The sequence below is a fragment of the Columba livia genome, chromosome 10 (genome assembly GCF_036013475.1).
Source record: "Columba livia isolate bColLiv1 breed racing homer chromosome 10, bColLiv1.pat.W.v2, whole genome shotgun sequence".
Taxonomy (NCBI): Eukaryota; Metazoa; Chordata; class Aves; order Columbiformes; family Columbidae; genus Columba; species Columba livia.
In genome coordinates, this window is record NC_088611.1 from 21,505,239 (window position 1) to 21,531,843 (window position 26,605).

Consider the following 26,605-nt stretch of genomic DNA (forward strand, 5'->3'; position numbering starts at 1 on the left):
GGCTTTAAAGCCTGGGAAGTGCCCAGGCAAGAGATGGACTGTGCTTCAGTTACTGAGCGTCAAAGCCCCCAAAGACCTACTTAATTACTTTAAAAACACATGAATGATATCTTTACCATACCGGTGCTGTTCTCTTGTTAGCAATTTTAAAAAGCACTTTAGTCTGCTTCAAATATTATTGGAAGCAGTCTGAGGAAAAAACCCAGCAGAGACAGAGACAACAATCCGTGTCGCTCGGCTTGTGGCACTTGCAGCAGCCGGCGTGACAGGAAGCGAGAGCAGCGGGGAGGAGGAGTCCTGCCCCAAACTGGGGAGACTGGGACACGCTGGAGTAAAGACCCGTCACTGTCACAGCAAAGGTGAAGAAACCTCCGAAAAGCTGAGTACAATTCAAAGTACCTCATGGTGTGGTGTTGCCTTTTTGTGCACCATCAGGTAAGTGTGAATTGGAGGTTGTTGGGGTGTGTGACATGGTATGAAGCTGAAGTTGCACAGATATTGCTTCCAAGCATCATGGGATTTGAAATTGAGTATTAATGAATCCACAATGTTGCTTAGCAGGAATGTTTCATTCTGTAGGGGAAAAAAAATTATTAGAAGTTTAGATAATATATGCTGATGTTCTCAATAAGATGGATGACAGTTTATTTCTCTCTATGTATTGGTAGTGTATTTCTGCAGCGTAGTGGTTTTATGGTTTTGGTTTTGCCTTTTTATCATACGTGTGTGAACATCTCTGCCTCCTAGGGTGAAAATGAGGGTTTGGGCCGGTGCTGGGGTTTGTATGGGAGCATTTGTAGCTCTGTGCATACAGCTCCACTGTCAAAGAGAGAGCTGTACCGGTCCTGTTCACAGAGGACTCGCAGCACATCGTGATTCTGCTCCGCAGCAAATGCCCGGGGTGTCACCTGGAAAACCGGGGGCAGTCTTAGACATTAAACTTTGGAAGGATGTGGACAGAAATAGCGCAAGCTTGAGAATAACTGTAGAAAATACAAGCAATGAAGAAAGATGAAAAGATTTAGCACGTGTTGTGTGTAGAAAAGTAAGACTTGGTATGAAGTACAAGTGTACATTTGTCTCTGTGTGGGAACAATGGTGAAGTTGGTTCTCGTTCTGTTTGCCACGGGTAGCACAGCGAGTGGGTTTATTTCATAGCAAGGGAGATTTGGGTTAAATCTTTTTGGGTGAAACACTTCCTGATCATAATTAAGCAGTAGTACAGAGTACAATTATAATATAAAATCAGTCACTTCAGACTTTTCAGCGTCATTTAGATAGAGCTGCATTGTACACATGGACCTGTCCTACATGTTGCAGTGGTTACCATTGAATACCTGATGGTTCTTAAAGCTGTGTGTGAGGTGTTGGTTTGGGGCTGTTAATATGTGAAGAGTTGCACAGCAGGGCCACAAATGCAGAAATCTGATGCCTGACTGCAGATCTAGTCCCAGTTTCCAGCATCCTTCCATGCGGTGGGAAACTAGAGAGCTTCCTCTAATTTAGACGCAACATTATTTCAAAATATCTGTGTATATGTTGAATAAAACCGTACTTTGAAATTCTCAGAAACACATGACAAAGGTGGAGGCCTGTGGTGAGAGGCAAGTCAGGGACGTGGTCAGGGGCCTGTATGCTCTTCCATTTGCTGTGGCGTAAGTATACTGAAACTCAAGACTGGATTGTTAATTGGGATATATATTTTTATAACATTCCCTGTTACGATTTTCAGTAGTGAGATGGTCTGTGAGAAATTTATTGCCCAGAATATTTTAAAGATGTTGTCAGGAATGCTTTATGTTTGTGAGAGGTAAATCAAAATTGCAACAGGCTCAGAAAGTTTATTAAGACTGCAACAGAAATGCAGAGCTGTTTAACTGGTGAAAGTTGGTTTAATAGATGTTATGCGTTTGAATTATCAGTTTTTATGAAATCTCTTAAGAAGACTGGTGGTTACTAACTGCCATACTGTTAAATTGGCATAGTCTTTTTGGATGCGTATTTGCTGTGGGTATATATTTTAGATATAATTCACTAGAAAATAATGTAATTTTTGTGAAAGTATTGGTTTTATCTGCAGAAAAATCCATTTAGGGTGCAGCCATTTTATCTATTCCAGGTGATGCTGAAGAGCACTTGAGGCTTTAGATCAAAAGGTGTAGGCAGGAGCCTGTCTGTGGTTTTAAAGGCAGAACAGCACAATGATTTCGAATGCAGGAGCCTGGGGGAACGCCGACTGACAGAGTATGAGAACAGTAAGGGACGACTGCAGTTATGTGAACATAAGCTAATTGAATGCCATGGGGAGCCCTAATTTATGGAAATGGTTTAATTCTGCTGCCTGTGGTTCTGGTCCTGTGTGCAGCATCAGCAGTCCAGGCTCTCTTTTACTGTGAGCGGCTCTCTTGGGTTCATAGGGTTGTTTGGGTTGGAAGTGACTGTGAAAATCACCCAGTGCCCCCCCTGCCATGAGCAGGGACATCTTCACCAGCTCAGGGTGCTCAGAGCCCCGTCCAGCCTGGCCTGGGATGTCTCCAGGGATGGTTCATCCACCACCTCTCTGGCCAGCCTGGGCCAGGCTCTCACCACCCTCATTGCGAAGAATTTCTTCCTTACATTTAATCTAAGTCTCCCCTCTTTCAGTTTAAAGCTAGTGCAGGGTTATCAGAGCAGATCACGCAGGATTGCACAGGGGGGTTTGAATGTCTCCAGAGAAGAAGGCTCCACAAGCTCTGTGGGCAGCCTGGGCCAGGCTCTGGCACCTCAAAGGAAAGGATAATTCTTGTATAATAGGTCCCCTTTGGGTACTGGAGGCTGTGAGGTCTCCCGGTGCCTTCTCTTCTCCAGGTGAACACCCCAACTCTCTCAGCCTGACATTCTTAAAAAAAACCCAAACAATAAAACCCAAAAACTTTAAAAAGAAAAATAAAATGTAATTTGAATAAATCTCTTTTTCGAGTGAGGAAATTTCATTGTGGTTTTTGTTCCAAGAAAAGAAGTTATACCTCTTACATATGCAGATGTAGCAGTTCTGGACCCAGAACGGTGGTCACAGCTGAGACTGAATGGCCAGCTGCAGCCGTCCAGGTTGGCACTGCCTGGCAGAGGAATTCCCCAGGCCTACAGTGCAGAAAACCTGGAACGCTAGAGTTAGCGCATTAAAATAGCCTAACTTGAATTATTCTTGCTTTTACAACTAGGCCTATAATAAACTCGCTCAACACAAACAGAGAAGGCTGGGAACTGCCACTTCGTCACGTCAGCCCAAGGCAAAGGAACCTGGGGAGCGTTTGCACACTCAGTGGTTATATTACTCGCGGCCACAAAGAACTGGATCTGACAGACCCCAGCTGAGAAGTGGTTATGAGAAGAACAGAAAATGAATCTAAATAGTGTACAAACTCTTTTAAATTGCGTCTTAGGTTTTATTTATATGGTCAGTGAATTTAGAATTCTTATATATTGACTGTGTTAATTAAAAGCATAATATATATAGCAGTCTTCAAGTTCTGACTGAGAAAGGATCATATAATAAAGATTGCTGTTCATTTATGTATAAAAGCGCTCCTATGGAGAAACAAATAAAAGTATCTAACTTATTTGTCTGAATTTGATTCAGACTTTATAGTAAACTGTGAAAAAGTTTGAGCATGTTTAATGCTTACTCTCCCCTGTCTTCTGAAAAGGGGAAGGAAGAAGGTTAAATAAAGACAGAATGAATACCAGTCCTCAAACAAAGCTCTGCCGATCCTTGTCCGTACAGCATCCCGTCCACGCACACCCATTTCCTGTTGTTCATGTTGAACATGTCGAATATAACTTTCATTTCATTGTTCATTTCTGTGTTCATTTTATATTAACGTTGACCGGAAAATCTCCAGTTCATCACAATAAGCACTGTAGAAATTAAGCTTGTTCCTGTGCTCGGAGGAAAGTAAAAGGAGCTGCTGTGTCTGGCAGAGCTGGGGGCGACTCCTCCCGAGTGCCGGTACCCGCGTGTCAGTGGCAACGCCACGAGTGCCACCCGTGACCTCCCCCATCGCAGACTCGGCTGCTGCGCTGGAACGGACTCAAGGCAGAAACTGGTTTTTCATTTCTTTGGTTTGTTTGGCACATCAAGAACAAACAAGTTCTTTTACTGCCACCAGTACACAAGGGACCCGCCGGCCGAAGCGGGTGGGAAGCAGGACCCACAAACGTGGTGCCAGACTCGGCACGAGTCTGTCTTCAGAAAAAGAAACCAGTAATGTCTTTGATATTCTGAACAGTAGAGGGCAGCAGAAATATATACAGAAACGAGTTGTATTGCAAAACTAAGGAATTTTTGGTTCTCTTTAGAGCTTAAGCAAATTCTTTTTTTTTGCCAACATAAAGAACTGTGATATTAGAATGCAGGGTAACAACTTCTGTTCTCTTCAAGAGTTTTGTGTTAGAATTCAGTATTCTGCGGTTCCTGCATCCTTCAGCTGAGAAGAGGCGCTGTGCTCCGGGAAGGGTTGCTCTGAGGTGCTGTTGTCTGCCCGTGGCTGGTTGTTGCAGAGACTCCCATGTGCTTCGTGTGCCCTGGACGGGCCTCTTTCTAGAACTGAGCCGTGTACCAGCCAGGCCAAAGGCTTTTGGTTTTGGCATCTGTACCTTCATTTCATCTTAGATGCTTGAATGTCAGCGCAACAGCAGTGTGGTGAGATGGAAAATGGGTAATTCTGTGTGAGGTTTTGCCTGCTTGGGGCTGGGGAATGGGGAATGGGACACCGCTGCTGCCTCTTCTTGGCCCCCCTGCCGGCTGCTTGCTCGGCTTATATTGGTTCTATCCCACCATCTGTGGCAGGAAAGGTTAAATTAGTGATTATTCAACTAACCTTAAGACAGAAGGTTATTAATCCTTTGCCTAGTAATTTTATGCCAGATTTAAGCTGGGTCCAAGGCATATTTTGTTAACTGAGTGATAACAACCGGTGAGAAAAATGTTGAAGTGTTTAGTAAAAATTTCCTCCTGTTGTACTAGGAAGACCAAAATGCCTACTTTCTATTCTGAAATATTTTAGCTTTTTTCGCACTTTCATATGAAAATAATTTGAAATAGCAATTAAATGGTTTTTAATTTTTCTTTATTTTGGACTTGTTTTGTGGGGGGTGGAGAAAGTCTGTTTCTGTATGAAAAAAGGGCTTAAAAAGTACGTTGTTTTGTGTTCTGTTGTGAAATGGGTCTGACTCTGACTTGGAAGGTTTAAGGATTCCGTGTGCCTGTGCACACACATTGTCTTGGACTGCTCTTCATTTCAATGCCAGACACATTTCTGAGCAATTAGGATGGATGGATGAGACAGCAAAACTCAGCAATTCTTCTGAAAACCATTTCCTTCCCCATCACAGGATGGGGTTTTTTTATCAAGCTATTTTTGTGCATCTCCCAGGTGGTAAAATATAAACCTCTGGTATTGATAACTAAAAGCCTGTGATGGAGAGAGGATGTTAATCCAGCCTTCCTATAACAATGTCTTACTGCTCTAATTCCTTTAATTAAATCAGTGCTTTAATACATAATTGGATATCTTACTTTCTCATCTCCTGTGAGATAATTATTGAGCACAGCTCTTTCCTGCTGTGGTAGGGCCAGGAAATGTTCTGTCTCCATAAGCACAGATGTCATCGCAGCCTTCAGGACAACACCAGCACAGACACGGAGCAGGATTCCAGCTTGCCGTCCACAGGCCTCGTGCTCTGGGCACTTCTGCTGGGCTTGGGGGGGTTAAGTATTCATTTGATTTGATTTGATTCCAAATCTGTTTTCAGTCTAGAGGCACATATTCCATGCATCCGCGTGGTCAGTCAGAGACCGCAGACGCGTCCCTGTTCAGAGCAGCTGTTAACACGTGCTGCTGGTGAACTGTTTTCACGCAGACACGTGCACCTTTTGTGAGGTCTGCAAGTATTGTGATTTTCTGGAATGCGAGAGATTCCGAGGTCGGTTGTGTTGTGCTATGGCAACCGAGATGGGACTTGTAATTCCTTTGGGCAAAAGATCCTCGCAGAGAGCAGAGATTAATTTAATGAGCACCTTGTGCTGCCTGCACAGTGTCTGCTGCAATCTTCTGCTCTAATCCACTTAGTAGGACAAAGAAATATATTTGGTAGCTAAATTATTGGATTTTTTTTTTGCCATGGTGTCTCCCCTTCCCTTCCGCCTCCCAGTACAATGACAATAACCCTTGAAACTCTTAGAAAGTTGCAGTGGTTGATGATATTTAACAATTTTTGTGAAATAACTTGTCTTGCATAGCTGCTGAGGCAACATTACAGAGAACAAAAGTAGTATAATACTTGCAAACTTCCAGATAGCAATAGTAGTGAGAAAGTGAGAAGTCATCCTTTGATTAGCACAGTAAAGTACAAGGTATCTCCTTTGTGGAGGCGGTCCCAGACATTCAATATGGAATTGCTTTTCCTACCATTTACCCGTCTTTTCCTCCCTTTTGGTGTGTACATCACAGTCGATATTGATTTGTGCCCCGTGAGTGTGTTGAGATTTAGTTATATAACTGCAGAGGTTGTCTCTAAATAAGACATGACCATGTTAGTAATTATTCCTAACTGCTTTGTCCCATGGCCTTGCCTTGGACACTGTCCCTTGGCCGCTGCTTTGTCCCCGACACCTCGGTGTTCAGGCCCGTGTACCCGTGTACCTGTTGGGAGTGCTGCAGGCGGAGCCCCCGGCGTTGTTGTGTAACGTTCCTTCTCCAGTGACAGGACGTCCCGTCTCCTTCCCGTCCCCGTTAATCCCGCAGCCTGGCCGGCTGGTCCTTCACATGATGTAATTTCTAGTCTCAACCCCCTTCATTAGACTTGGCCGGTGTTGGAAATGCCACGTTCCTTGTTAGATCTGTAGCCACATGACCACCAGTAAGAGTATTTTAATCAGTTATTTAACAAAGCAGCTACCTATTTGTTGTGTGTGGTCATTTGCCACACTGTTAGCAATTAAATTGCTTCTATTCCGTTATAGAAAACTTTTTAAATAATTCCAAAATTCATAGTATTTAGAGACTTTTTTTTTTTTCCATTTTGACCTGTGTATAGAGTATAATACCTTTTATCATATTACTGTATTGACTGTTTTGGAATTTACTTTTATTCTACTACCCGTCCACCAGAATGACCATCAGCACAGATTCCAGTGTACCTGGTCCATACCCACTTCAATTGACCCTTCTCCGGTAGAGACCTGAATCCCAAATCTAAACATGCTTTGTTCTGTGTAACCTGTGTCCAGTGGGTGGGCAGGACGGTACCTCTTAGTTTTGTCATTTCTTGTGTGCAAAGGCAGGACTCAGTGGTGACTTAATAGAATCAATATATAGCTTTTTGAGGAAAGCTAAAGGACACGTACATTTGTATCTACACAAGTCTAAGTAGGCTTGAAAAACAGAAGTGTGTGTTAATACAAGTACTGCAGTACATTTCACCTGTTAGCCTCGCCGTGTACCACTGACTGTCCGGGACTAGCACTTGGTTGCTGAATGTATGTTTTGAAAACCCTCTGTACAGGCTTTTGACACAAAACACAAGTTTCTGCTTCTGACAGTTTTATTGGTTATAAAAATTAATGTCAAGTGCCAAAGTTCATTTTACAGTCTGCAGTAATTACTTGTTTCTTAATTGAAGTGAACTGAACTCTCTGTGAGCAAAAAAAGAGAAACATTAATTTACTGATGTGCTAATAATTACCTTTTGAACTTGTGAAAAGCAGCTTATTTTCGCATGCATGGTGATTATAATGATGATGAGAGCAAATAATAAACCATGTATATACAGATATGTATATGTATGTGCATGTATGACTTTATACCCCTTTCAGGATCAGACCAGTGGTAGTTGGTACTCTTACTCAAAGCTGACCTTTCCTTTTCATTTTGTTTTCTAGAAGAAACGGAAGCAGAGCACTCGAGATGAGGACACGATCAGTATCTGCAGCCTGGATACAAGCGTGAGTCATTTTCTTTTCCTCTGAAACAAGCCCATTCATCTTTTCAGCTGCGTTGTTTTCATCCATAGCTTGAAGAACTTGTTCTGCTTCTAACTAAAAAATTAAATTTGAAATATTACTGCTTTTCATTTTTCTGTAGTAAAACCTGTAATGATAGAAACAAGCAGTCAGGATGACAGTCGATTGTAAAGCAGCAAATTTCTTATTAGTAAATAATTACCAGGATGAAAGGGCATTGTGAGTGCAGGACTTAAAACCAGACCTTTTATCTCATTGCACAGCTGTATGAGAGATTTTATTTCAGTGATGCTGGTGGTTAATGCTCGTGTGAAGCTGTGTAATGCGATATTAATACAGTTGTGTGACCTGCGTGTGCTGTGTTACCTCCAGCCATGCTGTTCTGTCACGCGTCAGATGCAAAGAAACCATCGGAAAATACATTTTATAGGAATTGTGCAGGTTTTGTGTGTACTTTTCCCTACAAACAGACTGTTTCTATCATATGCTGTAAATCTGGCCAGAATATACTATGTCTTGTGTCTTTGAAACATACTTTACCCTGCCCTCTCCTGCCTTCCAACCCTGCAGTTTCCTGTTGAGCACGCGAAGCTGTGCCCCCTCGGCGATAATAATGGGTGTTAAGGGGAGGTGGCCTCTGGCTGTGAGAGAAGATTTAAACTGTCAGGGTGAGTTCCTTCGAGAGGGAAAGCGCCTTTGGTTTGGAAAATCGGCCCGGCATGTGACCTCAGAACAACACCCTCGGGTCTGTTGGCTTCAGGTGATGGTTCAGGTGTGCCCGGCAAACCTGGGAGCTGTTGACATTAACACAAGTGGGCAGGAAGAATTACTCATTTTCTAATCACTCATGTTCCTGCCAATTAGATTATAATCATCCTGGTAAAGGAGGACTATCATCTTTGTGAGCCTTCTGCACATGGCAAATAAACATTTGTTCTTCTTTCCACATCGTATTTTGCTGACGGATAACGATAAAGACAGTGCTGAGGATGCACGTAGATGGAATACCTGCTCCTGAAGTTCTCAGTGTCTTATATCAGTAGAAAGTATTAGAGCTTTGTAGCTGCACCGTGGGATGTTGCCGCGTGGAAGGGACAGTTGGAATCCAGCAGTCCATGGCTGAATATTTATCTGTAGAAGCATTTTGGTGTGTGTGTGTGTTTAAAAAAGACAAGAACAGGGAGATGTGCTACAAGATGCTGTTTATACTAGAGAGAGTGATGTCTCTTGTTGGCTTGGGTTTGCTCTTAGAAAGCCATTAATTGACATTTGAAACAATTAGACTATGTGAAACCATTCCTTTGAAGAAATCCTTCAACTGGCGTACTTCTGGAGTCTGGGAGAGTAAACTGTGTGTATATCACTAGGTGTCTGCGCTGCTCTCACACGCTTCCTGCGGCATCCGTAGCCTGAGTCACAGCCGCTCACAGATGACTTTAATTAGCCCAACACAGTACCTTTTTGTCTTCCAAGCAATGACAGTTTTGAAATGACATAGTGGGGGCCCTACGCTTAGTTGGAGCCTTTGGGTTTTGTTCAGGTTCCTTTGCCTAGTAACTCTCTTACGTCTTTGAAAAGACAGGCCAAATTGCCTATATGTATATCCTCCACAAAAGCCTTCGTTTTCCAGGCCAGTGCCTGAGAATACAAAAATTTGAATGCATGTGTTCCCTATTATGAGTTCAGATCCTAACTGGGATAATTATATGTTATTAAATTTTTACAGATAATAAATCTCTCAGGCTCTGCAATAAAATAGGTTATTTTTTATTAAACGGCATACATATTTAAGAAATAAGCACATTAGACTTCCCTGTGCAGCGGATGTGCTGCTTTCTGTAATGAGGTGAACGACTCCTGCCCAGCTCCGCCGGCTCCCTTGGCTGCTGTGGGGAGGAGGCGCTGCTGTCACCTGCCTGCTGCTGTCACCTGGCTGTCGCTGTGCTGGCCGTCACCTGGCTGCTGCTGTCACCTGGCGGTCACTGTGCTGGCCGTCACTGCACTGGCTGTCGCTGTGCTGGCCATCACCTGGCTGCTGCTGTCACCTGGTGGTCACTGTGCTGGCCATCACTGCATTGGCTGTCGCTGTGCTGGCCATCACCTGGCTGCTGGTGTCACCTGGCGGTCACTGTGCTGGCCGTCACTGCATTGGCTGTTGCTGTGCTGGCCATCACCTGGCTGCTGGTGTCACCTGGCGGTCACTGTGCTGGCCGTCACTGCATTGGCTATCGCTGCGCTGGCCGTCACCTGGCTGCTGGTGTCACCTGGCGGTCACAGTGCTGGCCGTCACTGCATTGGCTGTTGCTGCGCTGGCCGTCACCTGGCTGCTGCTGTCACCTGGCTGTCCCTGTGCTGGTGGTCACCCTCTGCGGTCACCACTGTGCACACAGATGTGCTGCTGCTTCCTACTCAGCGGTGGAAAGCTCTGCCCGTCTCTTACCGTGCCTGAAGTTCCCAATGTGTGCGAATGCATCAGTCCATCACCTTTTCCAGGGGAGAGTGGGGATGGGAAGGAGAGGGTTAACTACCTAAAGACTGGAGTTGCTTCATACCTTGGAAAGCAACATACATATGGGTCTCCTGCCAGTTCCATAATCTGTCTACAATGGTTTTATAAAATAGATTTTACTTTTTATTACGCCTGCCCATTGCCAGGCACACCTGTCTTTTCCAGGGGAGTCCGTCATACAGACAGAATTTCCTTTCTCAGGAAATGCTGGTTGGAGAGTTGCTGACTCAGGACAAGGACTGGTAACCTGAGCATGTTAAATGATCTTTGTGTTTGTTTAGCGGTCTGGACTGGTATTGATGCTTCAGGAGTTGATAAACTGGCTTATTAAACTGGCTGGTTGGTCTTGGCTCATTTTATTGCCAAGAAGTGGATTTGTAAATCCCCTCAATGTCAAATAGTTTGTGATAACTTGTGACAGATGAGGCCAGCAGACTGTGAAGGCTGAGTGCCTGAACATGTGAGGCCACTGCACTCTGAAGTCTGTATTTAAGTGAGAATATGTGTATTACCCAGCACGCTTTTGTTCATATTGGCCTTCACCAGAACGTTTACCGTGTGTTCAGTCTATACAGTTAACTCGGCCTGTGGCGCGTTTCACTCTTGTGCTCTTAAAGGGGTGATATGTTCTAGAGGGATTCGCATACGCGTGTGAATTTACAGACATGAGGTAGTTAACATGACTTACACAAACTTCAGATTTCATAGATGCCCTTTTATAGCTCGGAGACTTGGGACAGAGGAACGGAGACAGCAAAGTGGTTTTTTGCATGTGGAACACCTTCCTGGAGCTCTGCAATTCTCCGTTCCTCCTTGTGCAGACACAATATCTCTCCTTAAATTCTGAGCTGTTTCCAGATTTTTCTGCCTGTGCTTTCCCTCCTTGTTTCTGCTGCCACTTCTGTTCTTTTCTGATACTTGAACTGTGAAACGTGGGTGTGCAGCCTGTGCCCCATGGGAGACGCGCAGGGCTTTGTGCTGCTCAGCCTGGCTCGGGCCTTTGCATTTGAATTTGAAGACACTTCTCTCACTGCCTTTCTTGGAAACAGCGTATATCGGCTATATTCTGTATGCCAAGTGCTCTTTGGGAATGTGGACTGTTCCCGATAGTCGGTATATCATACCAAGCAAAGCGGTGATGGACACGGTTATCGGGAGATCTTTCCGTACTCAGCAGGGTAGTTAAAAGAACGTCTGTTGAGTGGCTACTGCAAAGGGCAACTGCAAAGGACTTGGAATCACGTAACTGTGATGGATGAGACCATGTGCCTCACGAGTCGCCATTAAATCATAGGTAACATGGGAGGTGTTCAGAGTAAAAAGCGGGTAAATCCTGATATAAAACTTGCACTTTTCAGAATAAAATAATACTTCTTTAAGCAAAACCCTGTTCAGAAGAAGAAACAGGCCCATGGCGTGCCGTTCTTCTCTGCAAGCAGCTGATCGCAAAATTACTCCTAGAAGTTGCTTTTGTTTTCTTGCTATATTGAGAAGGAACATACAACAAATACATGATGAACTAGACAAATAAAACACTTTCATAAAGAAGGTGAAATTCCATATGCCAAACCTCAGAAGCCTTATTTATTTTAGTTACATAGAGCAGTTATCACTACTGAAAATAAAATTCTTCCAAATGGTCATTTATTAGTGTGTTTTGAACTGGAGAAGTCTTACGGCTCATCTGTCTACTTGCAAGTTAATAAAATACACCCCAATATAAAATACAAACAAAATGTTACCTATATTTGCATATACTAGATCAGAGTTCATTAATTTTGATTGCTTTTAGTGCTTAGTGAACATTTGCTGTGTATTCGAGAGTCAGTGTAACTAAAACATTCTTTGACCTAATTAAACTTAATTATAAACTCAATAATATTTGATTGCTAAGGTATAGCGAGCTAGGTTTGAAAAGCTTAGAGAGGATTACTTCTACACCAGCTTATCAGTGGTGAGTTAATTAAAATATATATTGTATCTGGGTCTTTTTATTTCTATCAACTGGTCCCTTGCATGTTGGCAGTGGAAAGGCCTCCAGCTCGCCCAGTTAAATGTGGACAATGTTTGAATTATTCATGACTTTTTAATATTGCTCTGTCGTGTAGACGGTCAGTGCTCCATCTGGATTCAGGCTTTATTATAAAGTGACTCTTCTTAATCCATTATTAATCCATCATATGATTGTTATGGACTAGACACTGTCTGCTGTTGGGTATTATTTCGAGTAATGTCATTTATTTTAAGGCCATGTTTTGTTATTTTCTTCTCTCGCAATTTCTCATTAAACAAGCCCTACAAGTGCTCTATTGGGAAAATGTATAAACTGCTGCATTCTTTTTTCTTCCTCCATTCTGGGACAGTCTCAGACTTTCTCTGTAGTGCTGCAATACAGTTACTCCTCATTTACATGAACAGCTGCTCAGAATTAGTCTAATTGTTCCAGCAAGTCTCTCGATTATTCTGTGAAGGTGGCAAAGGTGATGAAGCTGGCCATCTTCAGTACAAATCTGTCTATACAAATATGCCAAAATAGGAATTTGATAAATTGAATGTTACTTTCTTGATGCCATGGTGCCGTTTTGCTTTGTGATATTCCTCCATAAGAGAAAACGACAACTGAAGTTTAAATTCATTTTCAGTTACCTTTGGGTTACAGAATCAGACCTGATGTGTGCTTATTTCCAACAGGGCAAAATCAGCAGTGTTTGTGAACAGAAATTAGCCAGATGTTAATGACAGCTGTAAGTTGGATATACATTAAGAAACGCGTGTGCTGAGTGGCTTGATGAAGATTTGCAGAGATGGAGTTACATTTTCATAATGAAAATGGATCAAGAAACAAAAGTTATTGGAGTTTGGCTGGTTTATTTGGAGGTCAAAATAAAAACTGACATTAGCTCTATAGTGATAAATGTTATATAATTCAATACATTTTCTAAAATTAAATTTTATACTTCATCACTGGTAACTGTATTTTATGTTGAATCTATAATATGGACTATGCAGGCAGAATTTGTAAGAATAATGATGACTCTGTGTGAGCCCTTGAGTCAGTGTTGAGGTTTTCCAAGTTACGTTAAGCTCTTGATGCAAATAGTCTGTAATGATTCCGTCGAATAGGGAAAGGATGGCCCGTTCGTCTTCCAGTAATAACTGCTGGCAGAGTTTGACGTAGTCCAGGGCTTACTGGGGACTCGAGTGGAACTCAGGTCAGGCTTTCATTGAATTAGCAGGGCTGGATATTTTAAGTCCCCATAAATCTCTGTAATGCCAGATACATTTGGCTTTACCTCCAGAAGCAACTGACCATAACAGGAAATTAACTTTGTGCATAAATACTATACCCTGGTGTGTCTCTGTAACATCACAGGGTTTAGGACTGGCCTTGGGAGGGCGTTTGTCCCATCCATCAATCTCAGTGCTTGAATTCAATAATAAAGACATTTCTCATCACGCTATTTCGACATATTTTTATAGAAGCCTCTGCTACTTCTGCAGGAGCTTCCCTGCAGCTGTCATCACTCAGATTTTCCCACTCGCACCACTCTCAGACATTGCCTTACACTGTACGTGGCAGTCGAGGCTTAAATATATAACCTTGGTAAAGAGTTTTGGTGCTCTTTGCATTGCTGTGACTCTTCTGTAAACATCAGTGAAGAGCTTTGAAAGTAAATTAAATCAATTGCAGTGCAATAATTAACAAGCCGTTAGCTGGAGGGGGGAGAAGCTGGCAGTACGTTTCGTCTTCCTGTGACGCTGATGGAATTTCTTCCAGAAACCTTTGATTTCAGCCAGAGACCAGGATCCCTGATGGTGCGAAAATATTAACAAAGGCAAGTTGCAAGTTTTTATAGCCATGTGCTCTTATTTATTACTCTCTGGATATCTTTGTATGAGATCTGTGAGCATCCAAATCATCTCTTTTTGTCTAATGTTGGGTCTAGAAGGCGATTGGTGAGTGGACGTGATGGGCTGTCAAGAGGCTGGACTTGGGGAGGGGCAAAGTGTGCCCCTTGGGGAGCCTGCACCTCGTGTTTGTTGTACCCGTTAACGCTTTACTAATTACCCTCTAAGTGCTGAAGGTATTTATGGGTAGTGCGGAGTAGCTGCGTGAAGTTTTTCTTATCTTTGTTATGAAAGCTTCATAGTTGCTTCTTAATTAAGCCAAATGAGTCAATCCTGGGGCACAAAGATGAGAGTTGTCTGAGCATTGTACTGGAATATATGTTGTATATACCTCGTGTTACCCATTGCGTGCATTGTGTGATTTCTGGGAGAGTGAGTTCATACTCTGGTGTTTCTTGCTTACACCTGAAGCAGTTAATTTCTGACTTTTTTCTTTCGTACCATCACTTCTCAGAACAGCAGAGACTTCCTGCGCGCCGCGGCAGGTTCACTCCAACCCGCGCACCTTGGGCATTGTCACGTCCCAAGACACGTTTGTTACGGGATTACAAACTCTGGCCAGGATAAGCAGCTTTTTCTGCTTTTTTCTGCTCACGTGAAGTTTTTGACAGTTTATAGATAATGGATTTGCCGCCCGTGTCTCTGTGGAGGCTGTTTGTGCCTGTCTGGAGATACATGACTATTTGTGGTCATGACACACATTTCTCATGTGAACTTCACACATCACCCATTCTGTGGCTTGTTTTCAATGGTTATAAAATGCTGATGAGCTTATTTTTCCTTGGTGATACTAAGTCATTTGTCAAATTTAAGGGACTATACAAAATGTTATGAAAATGGAAACTATTATTCTGTAATTCTTTTATGCTGTGACAGACCGAGCTTGCTCTGCTTGCAGGATGTCAGAACCTGCTGTAGTTGAGATGGTCGTTTGATGTAGGATGTGTAGCTGCCAAAGAAGCAAATTAAAAGCAGACCCAGGAAGTAATTCTCTACGGATTTGTTAAAATCAGTTTCCTGCATGAAGTCAATGCCATGGTGTTCCACACTGGATAGTAAGAAGAAGGAAAAATAAATCTAAGAGCCGTTAGAGTGTGGCTGAGGTAACGGTGAACACTGATCTCTGTCTATCAGGACATTTCCTAGCCGGTACCTGTCTCACATTCTCACTTGCTTTTTCTGCACCCAGCGTTTAAAATGTCATGGTCAACCAGCACTTTATTTGACATTTACTGAAGTTCCAGAATACACCAACTGGCCAAAGATGCAGCTGAGGATAATGTGACCCCTTTGTTGCCAGTGGTTGGCCATCGTTCCTCTACCTTGCATTTTGAATTTAGTAGTTATTATTTTTTTTATGGGGCAGGGGGGAAGGGCAGGAAGGACCAATAGAATCGGGCACCAATGCACCTTCAGTCCTCAGGAAGTGAAGATGCTGTGGTGCCTCGGGAAAAAGAATTTGCCCCATGGCTTCCAGGGCGGGAGAGGAGACCTCCTGCTTTCTTGTCCATGTCTGTGAATAGGAAGAACAAATATTCCCTTCCATTAAACAAGATGCCTTCTTTCCAAAACAGTTTATTTAGTAGCAATAATATATCTATACTGTGATTCTTGCAGTTGTCATCTGTCTTATAGTGGTCTTTGTTTACATTAGCAGAAAACATAAATAGTGTCAAAGTAGTAATAATTGTTCATGCATGAGCTAAGCAATGATGAATCTCTTGCTTGATAAATTTGCTCACATTTGCCACTTGTAGTGCTCTTCAAAATATCTTCGTCTTGTGGCGTTTGCTGTTCTAAGTAGGCTAAAAACCCCTACAAGTGAGAGATATGGATGAGGGCAACTCGAAAAGCAGCTCTTAACATTAAACAGACCACAACGTTTTCAATACACAAGTGCTGGGTGGATTTACTGGTAGACCTCTCATCCTCTGGTTTCTCCTTAGTGACCTGAGTTAAGAAGCAAAGAATTGGTGCGTTCAGCAGCTTTTGGGTTTGGTTTTTTTCTTTTAATCGGTTGTGCGGTCACTCCAAAGTGCAGACGGGGCAAGTGAGGAAGGAAGGGCTGGCGGGGCCTTGTGCCACCGTTCCTGCGCGCGCAGGGACTGCCCCCAGGTAATGCAGCTGGGCCGTGGTTCGCTAGGGCCTGCAGAACTTCCCCTTCTTAAAAACAGTGCCAAAGAAGTGAGTTAAAATTTCCCATTGGGTAAAGAAATAGGAAATGGAAGTGGGAAGAAATCGTTAATGACAACATTCATCTTTCTTCTGTTAAAGGATCGTCAGAAAAGCGAAAATGCTATAGCTCTGCCATGTGGGAGCTGCTGTATGGAAAGAGTAGGTCTTGTCCTTGGGGATTCCAGGAGCTGATAAGGAACCATTTATTGTTCTCAGTTGTTGTCGGTTCTTGGTATGGATAAGGTTGCTTTTATTGAACTGTACGGTCTGTTTAGAAGCAAACATCAGGGCTCCTGGGCAGAGCAGCTGAGGGACCCGCGTCAGGAGGAGAACAAGAGCTGGCAGGAGCCGTTCCTGATGGACATCTCATCAAACTGCTGCCGGGGGAAATCCACTGAGATCTTTAGGAGGAAAAGAACCACTTCAATGTCTGAAACAGAAGCTACAAATTTAGAACAAATTCTAATATTTCTTCCAGGTGTGACTCCCATCCTGCACCGCGTCATTTTTCACCTGGTTTGGATTCTCCTTGCTGAAGTAGGAGGCATGCTTTCCTGCGTTACACGAGGAGGATGAGAAACCTGTAGGGTATTTGGAAGAGGAAAATCATTTTAGTAGAGCGGTTTGCTTAGAACTTCAGGAGGAAGGCTTCATTCAAGAGAAACAATCCGGACCATACAGCAGAAATTCTCTAACATTTGACATTAAAGGAAAAAAAAAGACTTGCACTGGGACTATTTCAGGGTACTAGAGATATTCTATAAGATCTGCTGTTACTTAACAACAAAAAGAAATGGAAGGAAAAGCTCCAAACATAACAGGCTATTTTTCAGTCTATACCCCTCCCAAGGTTGTTCTTTCCAATACAGCAGTTAAATATCTGGCCTCATCTCTGGGGTGGCGGCTTGTGCTGAACACCACGAGCTGGTGGGGAAAGGGCAGGAGTGACGCTCGTGTCGCGGGTCGGTGAGCGCGGCTTCCCAGCCAGTTAGCAGCTGAAATGGTCGTTCTGAGAGGCTCCAGCGGACACGGGTTGTAACAGCCACACCAATCTTACGGCCGCAGACAGATTGGTTGAAATAAGACGAAAAAGACTAAAAATGTCAAAGGCTGTTGTTTATTAGGGGTAACTCGTTGCTGTACCTGTGTGTTCAGGTGGTGACTTAGCAGCTGAGAGACCCCCGTGGTACAACGACCGCGAGAGGCGCTGGCGTCTGCTCCTTCACTGGCGTTCGCCTTTACTCCGTCCCTTCCCACATTTTCTAGTGGTAAAAGAGTATTAAAGAAAGCAGCAATGTTTTCCGATACTGCTTGTCATGTTTGCTTTTCTGCTGCATTCAAGCGTGTACTGGTTCCACTTTATTAATTAATTGCAGGCTGCCAATTAGAGGAGACACTTCCCCCCCAGGTGTGAGGTGCTGGGGCTGCGGCACAGGAACAAGTAACGCTGAGACATTTAATTAAGACAAGGTGGCTTTAGAGTTTCTTTCCCCACCCCCTTCATCCTCCACTTATTTCCTGATACATTTTCCGGGCCAACTTTAGCAAGTTTAGGAAGGAACAAGTTTAAAAACCAGATGCACGCTTCCTGAAAAGGACCGTTAAAAACTTCCACCCGGCTTCACAAACAAGACGTGATCCTCGTCCTATCGGAACTGAATACAGTAGGAAAGAAACTGTGGGCTTTGATATTGGAATGTATTCACATATGGAAAAAAAATGAACAAAATGATCATATCAGAATCTTAAAAACTGTAAGCAAATGTGTTATCTCTTAGGAGTATTTCTTTAGTATTGTTGCCTTTTTTCACTGCTGAATACTAGGGGGATATTGAGTTTCATTCACCTTTCTTTCGTGTGATGTGGACTGTTCAATGAGGTGCTAGTGTTGGTCACCTCACAAGCACAGCTGCTGTTAATTACTAGAGAAGGAAGGTCTGGAACAGTGGAGCTGAGGTTATGGTGGCAGACAGCACTGTCTCTGAGATCTCCTTCATGTTCCATGTGGCCGTGCGAAATTTAGAAAAGAATTCCCAGTTACGAATCTGAAGCTGTCGATAAACACCCTGCTCGCTTATTATTTTTGTCCACGATCCCTGAAGCTCAGGGGTTACCAGGGTAAAACCTGAGTAACTTTTCTTTCCAAACACTGTCCGACTCTTGAGCCCATTTGCTGACAAAATGTACGTACAGAGAAATCTGTATGTGGGTCAGAAGGCAAAACCGGATTGGTACTGCGTGTTTCTGTAGGGTTAGACAGGGGATGAGAGCCGTGGTACAGTATTTCTGATGCCATTTTGCAGCTTGCTGTTTGGTGACATTTTCCTGCTGAGCTGGACAAGTGCTAACGAGAGCTGCTCATCTCTGAGCACCAGAAATGGAATCAGGACAGATTCATCAGGGCTAAAGATTTTTCCTCCTTTCTGTTTTCTCTTTTTGCAAGAAACATCTCTTTGTATTAATTTCTTATGTGGGTTTCTCTCTGTTACCATTATTTTTGAAAACTGGGGATATCTCACTTGAAACTGCTTTCTCATAGTCTGGATACAAATGTAAAAACTGGCTGATATGATTTTTTGATAGGACCTTACAAAGGGTGCGTGGATATTGCAATTCTGACAAATGTTAGATCAGAAGCTGATTAATTTAGACAATTTTGCAGCTCAAACGTTGCCGATGGTGAGAAAGAATGTGAGGGCAGGCAATGATTAAAAACACCCAAACTCCAACCACACCACCAAACCAAACTTTCTTCCACCGCCCAAGCTGCTGTATCTTGGGGAAACAACATCTGAATCATAATTATATTGTAGATGTAGTGTAGCTGTCTAACTGTGTAACTCAGAGGAGAAAAGGTGCTCGTAGGGTAGGTAGTTGTGAGCCAAGTGGAGCGCTGCAGGGCACGGCCTGCGCTGTACAAAGCTCCCGTTGCCTGGTTGTGGTGGCCGTCGGGATGAGCGGGTGACGGGCTCGCAGCCAGCGGGGAGGCTGCGCCGCTGCTAAAAGGGCCCTGGAGCTTCTTGGTTCAGCCGTTTGGCTTCTTGGTGCGCTGTGGTTAATATATCCTGCAGCGGCACATTTTAGCGCACATCTGCTGTTAGATAGCGCGGCCGAAAAGAAATGTAACTTCCTGAACTCACAAAATAGATAGATTGTTATTGTGGTGAAGCTGTGATCGCTTTGAGAGGGTACATATCCTTTATTTTAACACAGAGGAAGCAATTATGAGCACAAGCAACAGAAGCAGGTAGTCTGTAAATGTTTGTACAAAAACAAACCCACCGAATTCCAGAGAACGGTATGTAATAACATACCTGCTCTTCTATTCCAGATCCAAAGTGCATTCCGATCTTTATTAGACAGCTCTGCTTTCATGAAGCTGTCCCGTCAGCCGTGCCAGTTTGGTTCTCACCACCATGGCCGCACATTTCATTGGATTTAAACATTTATCTCCAACATGAAGCCGTTTTCCGAGGCCGTCACTGGATCCTGCTGTGCTGCTCTTTACGTGGCTCCAACAGCTTCTAGTTTGCATCAAACAGAAGCTACAAAGGCTTGTGAAAGGAGAGATAAATTATTTATCCCAATCCCACAAATCCCTGTGAGTTCTCTCTTGTTCCTTCCTGCTCTGGAAAGGTCTGTGTGGTTTTTCCCATCCTGTAGAGCCCCATGTCTTCAGAAGAGCCTCCCCAGAACTTAAATGGTGACCAGAACAAACCTGAGAGCTGTTAATCATCTTGGGCCTGCTATTAAAAGTTTACCTCCTCTATATTTCTTTTTCCATATTTCCTGTTTAACATGAACATGAGAACAAAACCATCTTATGGCTGTGAGTTCATATCTAAGTCTCCTCAGGTTCTGAAGTCTCTTGCGCTGGCACTTGGCAGTTCCGTAGAGTGGTAGGAGGACGGTTTGTTCGTGTGTTTGCAGGGATTTGAAGATACAATATTTGACATCCATGTACTTTTAAGACCAAATCAAATTACATAATAAAATCAGAATGTTTGCTAAAGCATATGAACATAGCATCTTGCCTTTGCGGTCAGTCAGTCACTGTGTTTTCAACATTAATAGATGCAAAAATTCTATTCTGATGCAATTTTGACTTGTTTCTTAGCTTTGAAAATAATAACCAGTGTTTGCTCTGTGGTGGTCGGAATTATTTTCCAAGACTTTCTTTTGTGTTTTCAGTTATTGACTGTCTCTGCTGCTTTGGGGACAAAGACAACCGTGGTTGTTAGGGACCTGTCCAAAACTCGTAGCTGTTGGGAAATGGAACGCTTAGGGTGCATTGTGGTTGCAGATTTGAGAGTGGAGATCATGGAAAAGGAGGAGGTACTGGGTATTTTTTTCCAGATAGCAGTTTATGGGTTACAACTTGACCAGAGAGGAGACAGCCCTCAGCAATGGCAGTCAGCATTCTTGAACCGAGAGAGGAGTGTTCGGGAAAACTGTTTCTTATTTATGTTTTTATGTTTTGATTAAAACCTGCTATAGCAACTTTTGTACCATATGGCATTACTTCATTATATTTACACTTGGGAAGATAGTTATTTTGTAACTTGAAATAAAACCTTTTTGCAAGCCAAAGTAAAACACCCCAGGGAACAGCTTCTGCATTCCCTGGTTCTCAGTCGAGGGCCGTGAACAACGAAGGTCTGTCCTGGTGGGACTTAGGTCTGTCTGAAGGTGTTTTATCCCATTTCAACCTCTCTGAAAAATCAGTCACATTGTTGCTAATGCCACATGATCTCATCCAGCTACAAACCGCTTGGTTCTGGGAGCAGCCCAGTTCCATCGATAGCTGATGCGTTATCAGTTTTTGCAAGGACACTTGCTTTTGAGCTCAGTTTGTGCATGGTTTTCCTCCCCCCTCATAGGGAGACGATGTAGGTAAGAAAAAGATGATTTAATTTTTATTTTCTATTGACTTTTTGTCTGATTTTTTTTTTGTACATTATGTCATAGCATGTGAGAATGTAACAACATTTCTGAAAAGATTAACAGAAGATACACAATAGTAGAACCTTGCAATTCAGATAATCACTGTGATAATTTGGATTCTAAGACATTGTATGGTGTGCAAAATTATATTCAGGACCAAACATGTTTTTTTGGCATTTCCGGTTCAAGACTCTACTGTAGCTGGGATAGTAGACTGTTCTTACTGTTTATGAAGCATTGATAGTCTTAGTGTCTCTGTTTCACTAGCCTGCCCACGGATGTCTCTGAATCGGTGTCACATTGTGAGCTGCTGGGCTCGGGGTCCGTAGCCGCTGCCGGCATCTCCTCGGCCGTGGCCTGGAAGAGGGCACATCCTGCTCAGCAGAACCTGAAATCGGCCTCAGGGTTTGGGTTCTCAATATTTAGTCAAGAAGCACAGATGTGATCTTAGTGTCAAGATATTCAAACTGGCAGAAATAACTGACTGGGAGATGAGCACACAGCACATAGTTGTTATGGAAATTAATAGGTGGGTCTGTTTTTAAAAAGAAATAAATAAAGCTTCTGATCCAAAACTTCTGTCCAAGAAAACTGAAATGCTGACAGTGTTCCTTGGGTGTGACTTCATGAAACAGCTTCATCTGACCTAACAGTTTATAGCTATTAGGAGGAGGAAAATCAGCCTTTTCCCTGTTCTGTCCCTGTTGCACCCGTGCGCTTCCCAAGAGAACTCAAAGGCCCAGGTCTTATTGCTGCTTTTATTTGTGGCCCCAAGAAGGACTCATGGACCTGAAAGCTCTGCTGCTGTTGTATGGTTTTCTTCCCCCCCATCAGTTACGTAATTTGGCCTAATAAACCGTCATTATTAACCCCAAATTTGCTTTACATTTTGCGGTTGGAGAGGGTGGTTGGAAGAACAAAGTGGCATTTGGCCAGTGTTATGTGTGAGATGAGCTACAGAGGCAAAATTGCTGTTACTTTTTAATAGAATAGAATTGTCTTCTTGCCCATATCTAAGCTCCTATAGATATCAAAGCACACAGCAAAAGATTACAAAATACTGTCCTCTCTGAGGATAAATATTATGGAGTTACTCATGCAATATAAATGTTATTATAATAAAATTTAATCCAAACAGAAAACAGAGCACCGCTGCGATAACTTGGTAAACACTTTGCGTTAGAGACAATCATTTCTTACAAAGACGTTTGTTACTTCGTTCTCCGGTCAGCGGGAGCGCTCGGGAGAGAGATTCCTGCTCCCAGCCCGCCTGGGACTTAAACAGAAGTATTATAATTACACGGCGTGCTGCTGTCCCCATGCAAATGCGGTTGTTGGAGGGCGTCCGTTGAGGGCACAGCACTTTCTGTGGTCATCAAAAGTTAAATGGATTAGCAAAATGAAGACAACCAAACAAAAGAACTTGGCAGATTGTTTAATCCGTTTGTCTCCCGATGCAGAATTGTTCCACAGCCTGCGTTTATATGAGGAAACGTCAAGAACGTACGCACGTCTCCGAAGGGCTCAGACTGATGGCAGCTTGGATGTGCTTATACAGTGAAATGTTCTTGATGATCTGGATGAGAATCATGTGTCTCCATCAGTTCCGCAGGCGTGTACTTCAGTGTAAAGGCGGTCCTGTGAAATAGCCAGCACTCCTGCTATGGATTCACTGCATTTCACAAAACTTAGGGGCACCTTGGCTGCACATCCAAAGCACAGCCCGTGGTAACAGTGAGGAGACAAAACTGCCTCCTGCCCTCGTTACTCCATCAGCTGCACCAATTAGGGCCAGGTGAAAGGTAATCTTCAAATGGAGAATAGAAACAAACGAGGAACTGGGGCTGAGTTTTGTAATGTCAGACGTTCCCCAGAGATGGGTTTCTTTGTTCTGCGCTGATCTTTCCAGGATTAGGACTCTACCTGGAAAAATGACAGCTGTGGTTTTTGAGAGGGCATTGTTAATGGTAATCGTTTATCCTGTAATCATATTTTTATTGGAGTTTCTTGGCACCAATGTGCTTAATCCGAGTGGTCTTTTTCTAATATCTGTTACCTAGTGAATTGTACCTCTCATTACTGTGTGTTCAACCCAGTGTTTGCAATGAGGAAATTGCGGTTCCAGGAGCAGCTGGGCAACTGCCTGGGAAACACCTTTACCTAGCAGCCCCTGTGCTTTCCAGCTACTCGCTCATCGCTCGGTGTCTGTGCAGGCAGATCCAGATGTGCAGTGTCAGCTTGGAATGACCGCTTCAAAAGTGTGCTTGCTGTTGGTCACATGTGTTCTCGGGGTTGATGCTTGAGGTTGGTTTGGTTGGTTGGTTTGGTTTGGTTTTGGTTCTGCAATTAAACCTTCCTAATGATGACCCTGAGGAGATGCTGGCTTACGGTGAGGAGAGGCTGCGGAGGTTGTTATGCTGGGTAAAGGTACTCTTTGCACACTTTTAGCTGAAATTGTACAGGAGATTATGGTCTTCTGCAACACAATTACATTAAATCCTTTACTCCCTCCATAAACCTGGAGTAACTTGGACAGCAGAACTGCTCTACTCAGGATAACTCAGAGACACAACTTGATATTCTTACAGCAACTCATTTGTTTTGAAAACAAAGCAATGGACTGTTTATTGTTCTTCATGTGATTTTCTTGAAATCAGCTGAGAATATGGCATATCTGAAGATGATAGTGATAACATACTTGGTTTTGTTGGCTTTTTCTGTTTTTTAAGCATTACATCTATTCTTAAAATGTTGTTTTGTTACTGGAAACTTGTCACATATTTCACCAAGAAGGTATCTGCGTGCATAAGGATACATTTCTAAGTCATCAGAATGGACAGAACAAAAGGAAAAGCTCCCATAAATACCAATCACAGGAGAACTAGAGTCAGTGTTTCTCCTTTAGCTTTGCTAGTTGTAATTAAGAATATGAAAAATTAAGCTTGAGTCGTTGCAGCTAAGGCCAGGCTGCTTCTGAGGCAGCCCAGTCAACACCAAGGCAAGGGCCGAGGCCAAGAAGGCAGAGCAGACACTTGTTCGGAGTCCTGTCTTTGTCAAGAATGCTTAGTAAAGCTGCAGTTCCCTGGCCTGACTAATGGAGAAGTGACAGAACCCCTCTCTCTGCATATTCTTTAAGTGTCTGAAGCAAAGCTCGTTATTTCGATCTCCAGAGCGGTGCACTCCCGTCCTGGGTGAAGTGCTCTCGGTGCTGTGGAGCGTGTGAGAGGATTAGAATGCCTGGAGGACGAGCCCCGGGGGCATCTGTCCTCCTGATTTGAGCGATGTTTTAAAACAGTGTTAGCATACACCTCCGTGAACAAACATACACCGATGGCATTTGAGATCAAGGCTTCTTGGGCTTAAATGGTTACACAGCAGCTGCAGCGTTTTATACAACCTGTGCATTGGTGTTTCGATGTGCTCGAGGTGTGAGGAGAAACGGTCCAACGTTGCCGGGTGCTGCTCAGAGGTTTGTCCTCTGGACATCACGCTGCAGACCTGCAAACATGAATGCACATTCGTGTGAATGACAGAATTGTTCATAGCTTCAGAAATCCTCAGGTAGACAGGTACTCTTCAGATAGAATGCTGTGTTCTTTGCATATTTTTTGGAATGGGCAGGAAGGGGGCTGCAGCAAAAATGGATCTGTCCTAATAGGCATCTCCAGTGCTGGGGAGCAGGAGGTGCCGGGGGGAGCAGTACCGCACGTGTCACTCAAAACAGTCAAGTGTCTTGTTTTCTTCTGGAATTGTTGAACATCCAGAAGTTCTGATAACTCCATTCTAGGGCTTTTCCAGGAATTGCAGGGTTAGGAAACTAGTGATTTTTTTGTTTTGTTCTATGAGCAGACCGCTACAGAAACCCAAGAGGCCTGTGTAACAGCATCTCTGGCTCTGCTGCACTTGCTCCTGCAAATGCCCAGGAGAATAAGTGAGAGACCTTATGATGTCTGGGATGTTGGTGAAGTTACCAGATAGGACTATGTCTGCCATTTGACTAAGCTTATTCTAAAGACATCGGTATCTGATTAGCAACCTTTATCGAAAGAAATGCTTGTAAAGCAACATCCATCATCCAGTCTGCCTTTAAAAGCAGTTCATTCTTTAGAACTCTGTAAAGTTATTCTTGGTTGTGCTGCTTCCCTTTGGCTGAAAATACCCTTCCCTCCTCCTCCTGTTCAGCTTCCTCCTGGGTTTCCTTTTCCTCATCTCCCATATACTTTTTGTCAGATGGACCCCGTGTTGCAGACAGGGCCCCCCATGCTTCCTCCCTCTTTTCAGGAACTTGTCCCTGCCGTTGTGGAAGGTGGGCATCAAACAGAATCCGTCTGCGCGCACAGACCCTGAAATGCCCTGTGAGACCTTAGCAGAGGGTTTTTTTCCATGTTCTCAGTTTGGTACAATGAGGGGTGCGGGCAGGGGACCTCCTTGACTAAACAATAGCAAAAAATGTAGAACTTTACAAACACGAGAAACAAACTGCTGCTTGCCAGGCAGGAAAATGCAACAATATGGGTGGAGAAAAGGAAAGGAAAAAAATAAGCAATGCTGTATGTTGTGGCAACATAATGTGGTCGTAGAACCATTAAGATCATCGAGTCCAGCCATAGCAATGCCTGATACTGATGTGTGATCACGATGCATGATGCCGCGTTCCTCCCCTGATCAGCAGGAGCGTGGCACAGGCTGCAGATACCATCCGTGGGGCTGTGTTTGGGGCACGGCTGCTGTGCCTTTGGCTCTGCTGCTGTTTGCCCTGAGCTCCTGCGCTGAAAACCCCAACAGCACCTGAGCTGCAGTTCCCCGCTGCGGAACGACCGCAAGCGCCGCGTTACCTTTTCCGTTTGTCATCTATGGGTTTCTCGATAAAGCAGCAAAGCCCCGGTTGTTCCGCGCTGCGGGCGGGGCGCGGAGCGCAGAGCCCCGGAGCCCCGGCCCCGCCCGGGGGCGGCTCCGGCGGGGGCGGCGCGGCCGCGGGGAGCGCTGGCGGGGCCGGGGGCAGGACCGGGAGTAGGAGCGGGAGTAGGACCGGGAGTAGGACCGGGGGCAGGACCGGGGGCAGGACG

At 43.9% G+C, this 26,605-nt stretch overlaps 1 protein-coding gene and 1 long non-coding RNA gene across 7 annotated transcripts in view; one reads left to right on the forward strand and one right to left on the reverse strand.

The window, feature by feature from the left end:
* Nucleotides 1–26,605, forward strand: part of ARHGEF3 (Rho guanine nucleotide exchange factor 3) — an 87,549-nt gene that overhangs the window by 37,411 nt on the left and 23,533 nt on the right. For 4 of the 6 annotated variants that reach the window (XM_065075773.1, XM_065075772.1, XM_065075774.1 and 1 more), the window contains one exon: nt 7,922–7,984. In XM_065075773.1, coding sequence (XP_064931845.1) covers nt 7,922–7,984 — 63 coding nt within the window. Of the gene's footprint in view, nt 1–278; nt 436–4,636; nt 4,682–7,921; nt 7,985–26,605 lie in introns of those variants that run through there. The other 2 variants (XM_021296595.2, XM_065075776.1) reach the window with 2 other exon arrangements.
* On the reverse strand, nt 22,648–26,489 carry LOC135580482 (uncharacterized). Its single transcript, XR_010475191.1, has 2 exons — nt 26,375–26,489; nt 22,648–25,037 (listed from the first exon to the last, which is right to left on the reverse strand). It is a non-coding gene; the product is annotated as an uncharacterized LOC135580482 (long non-coding RNA).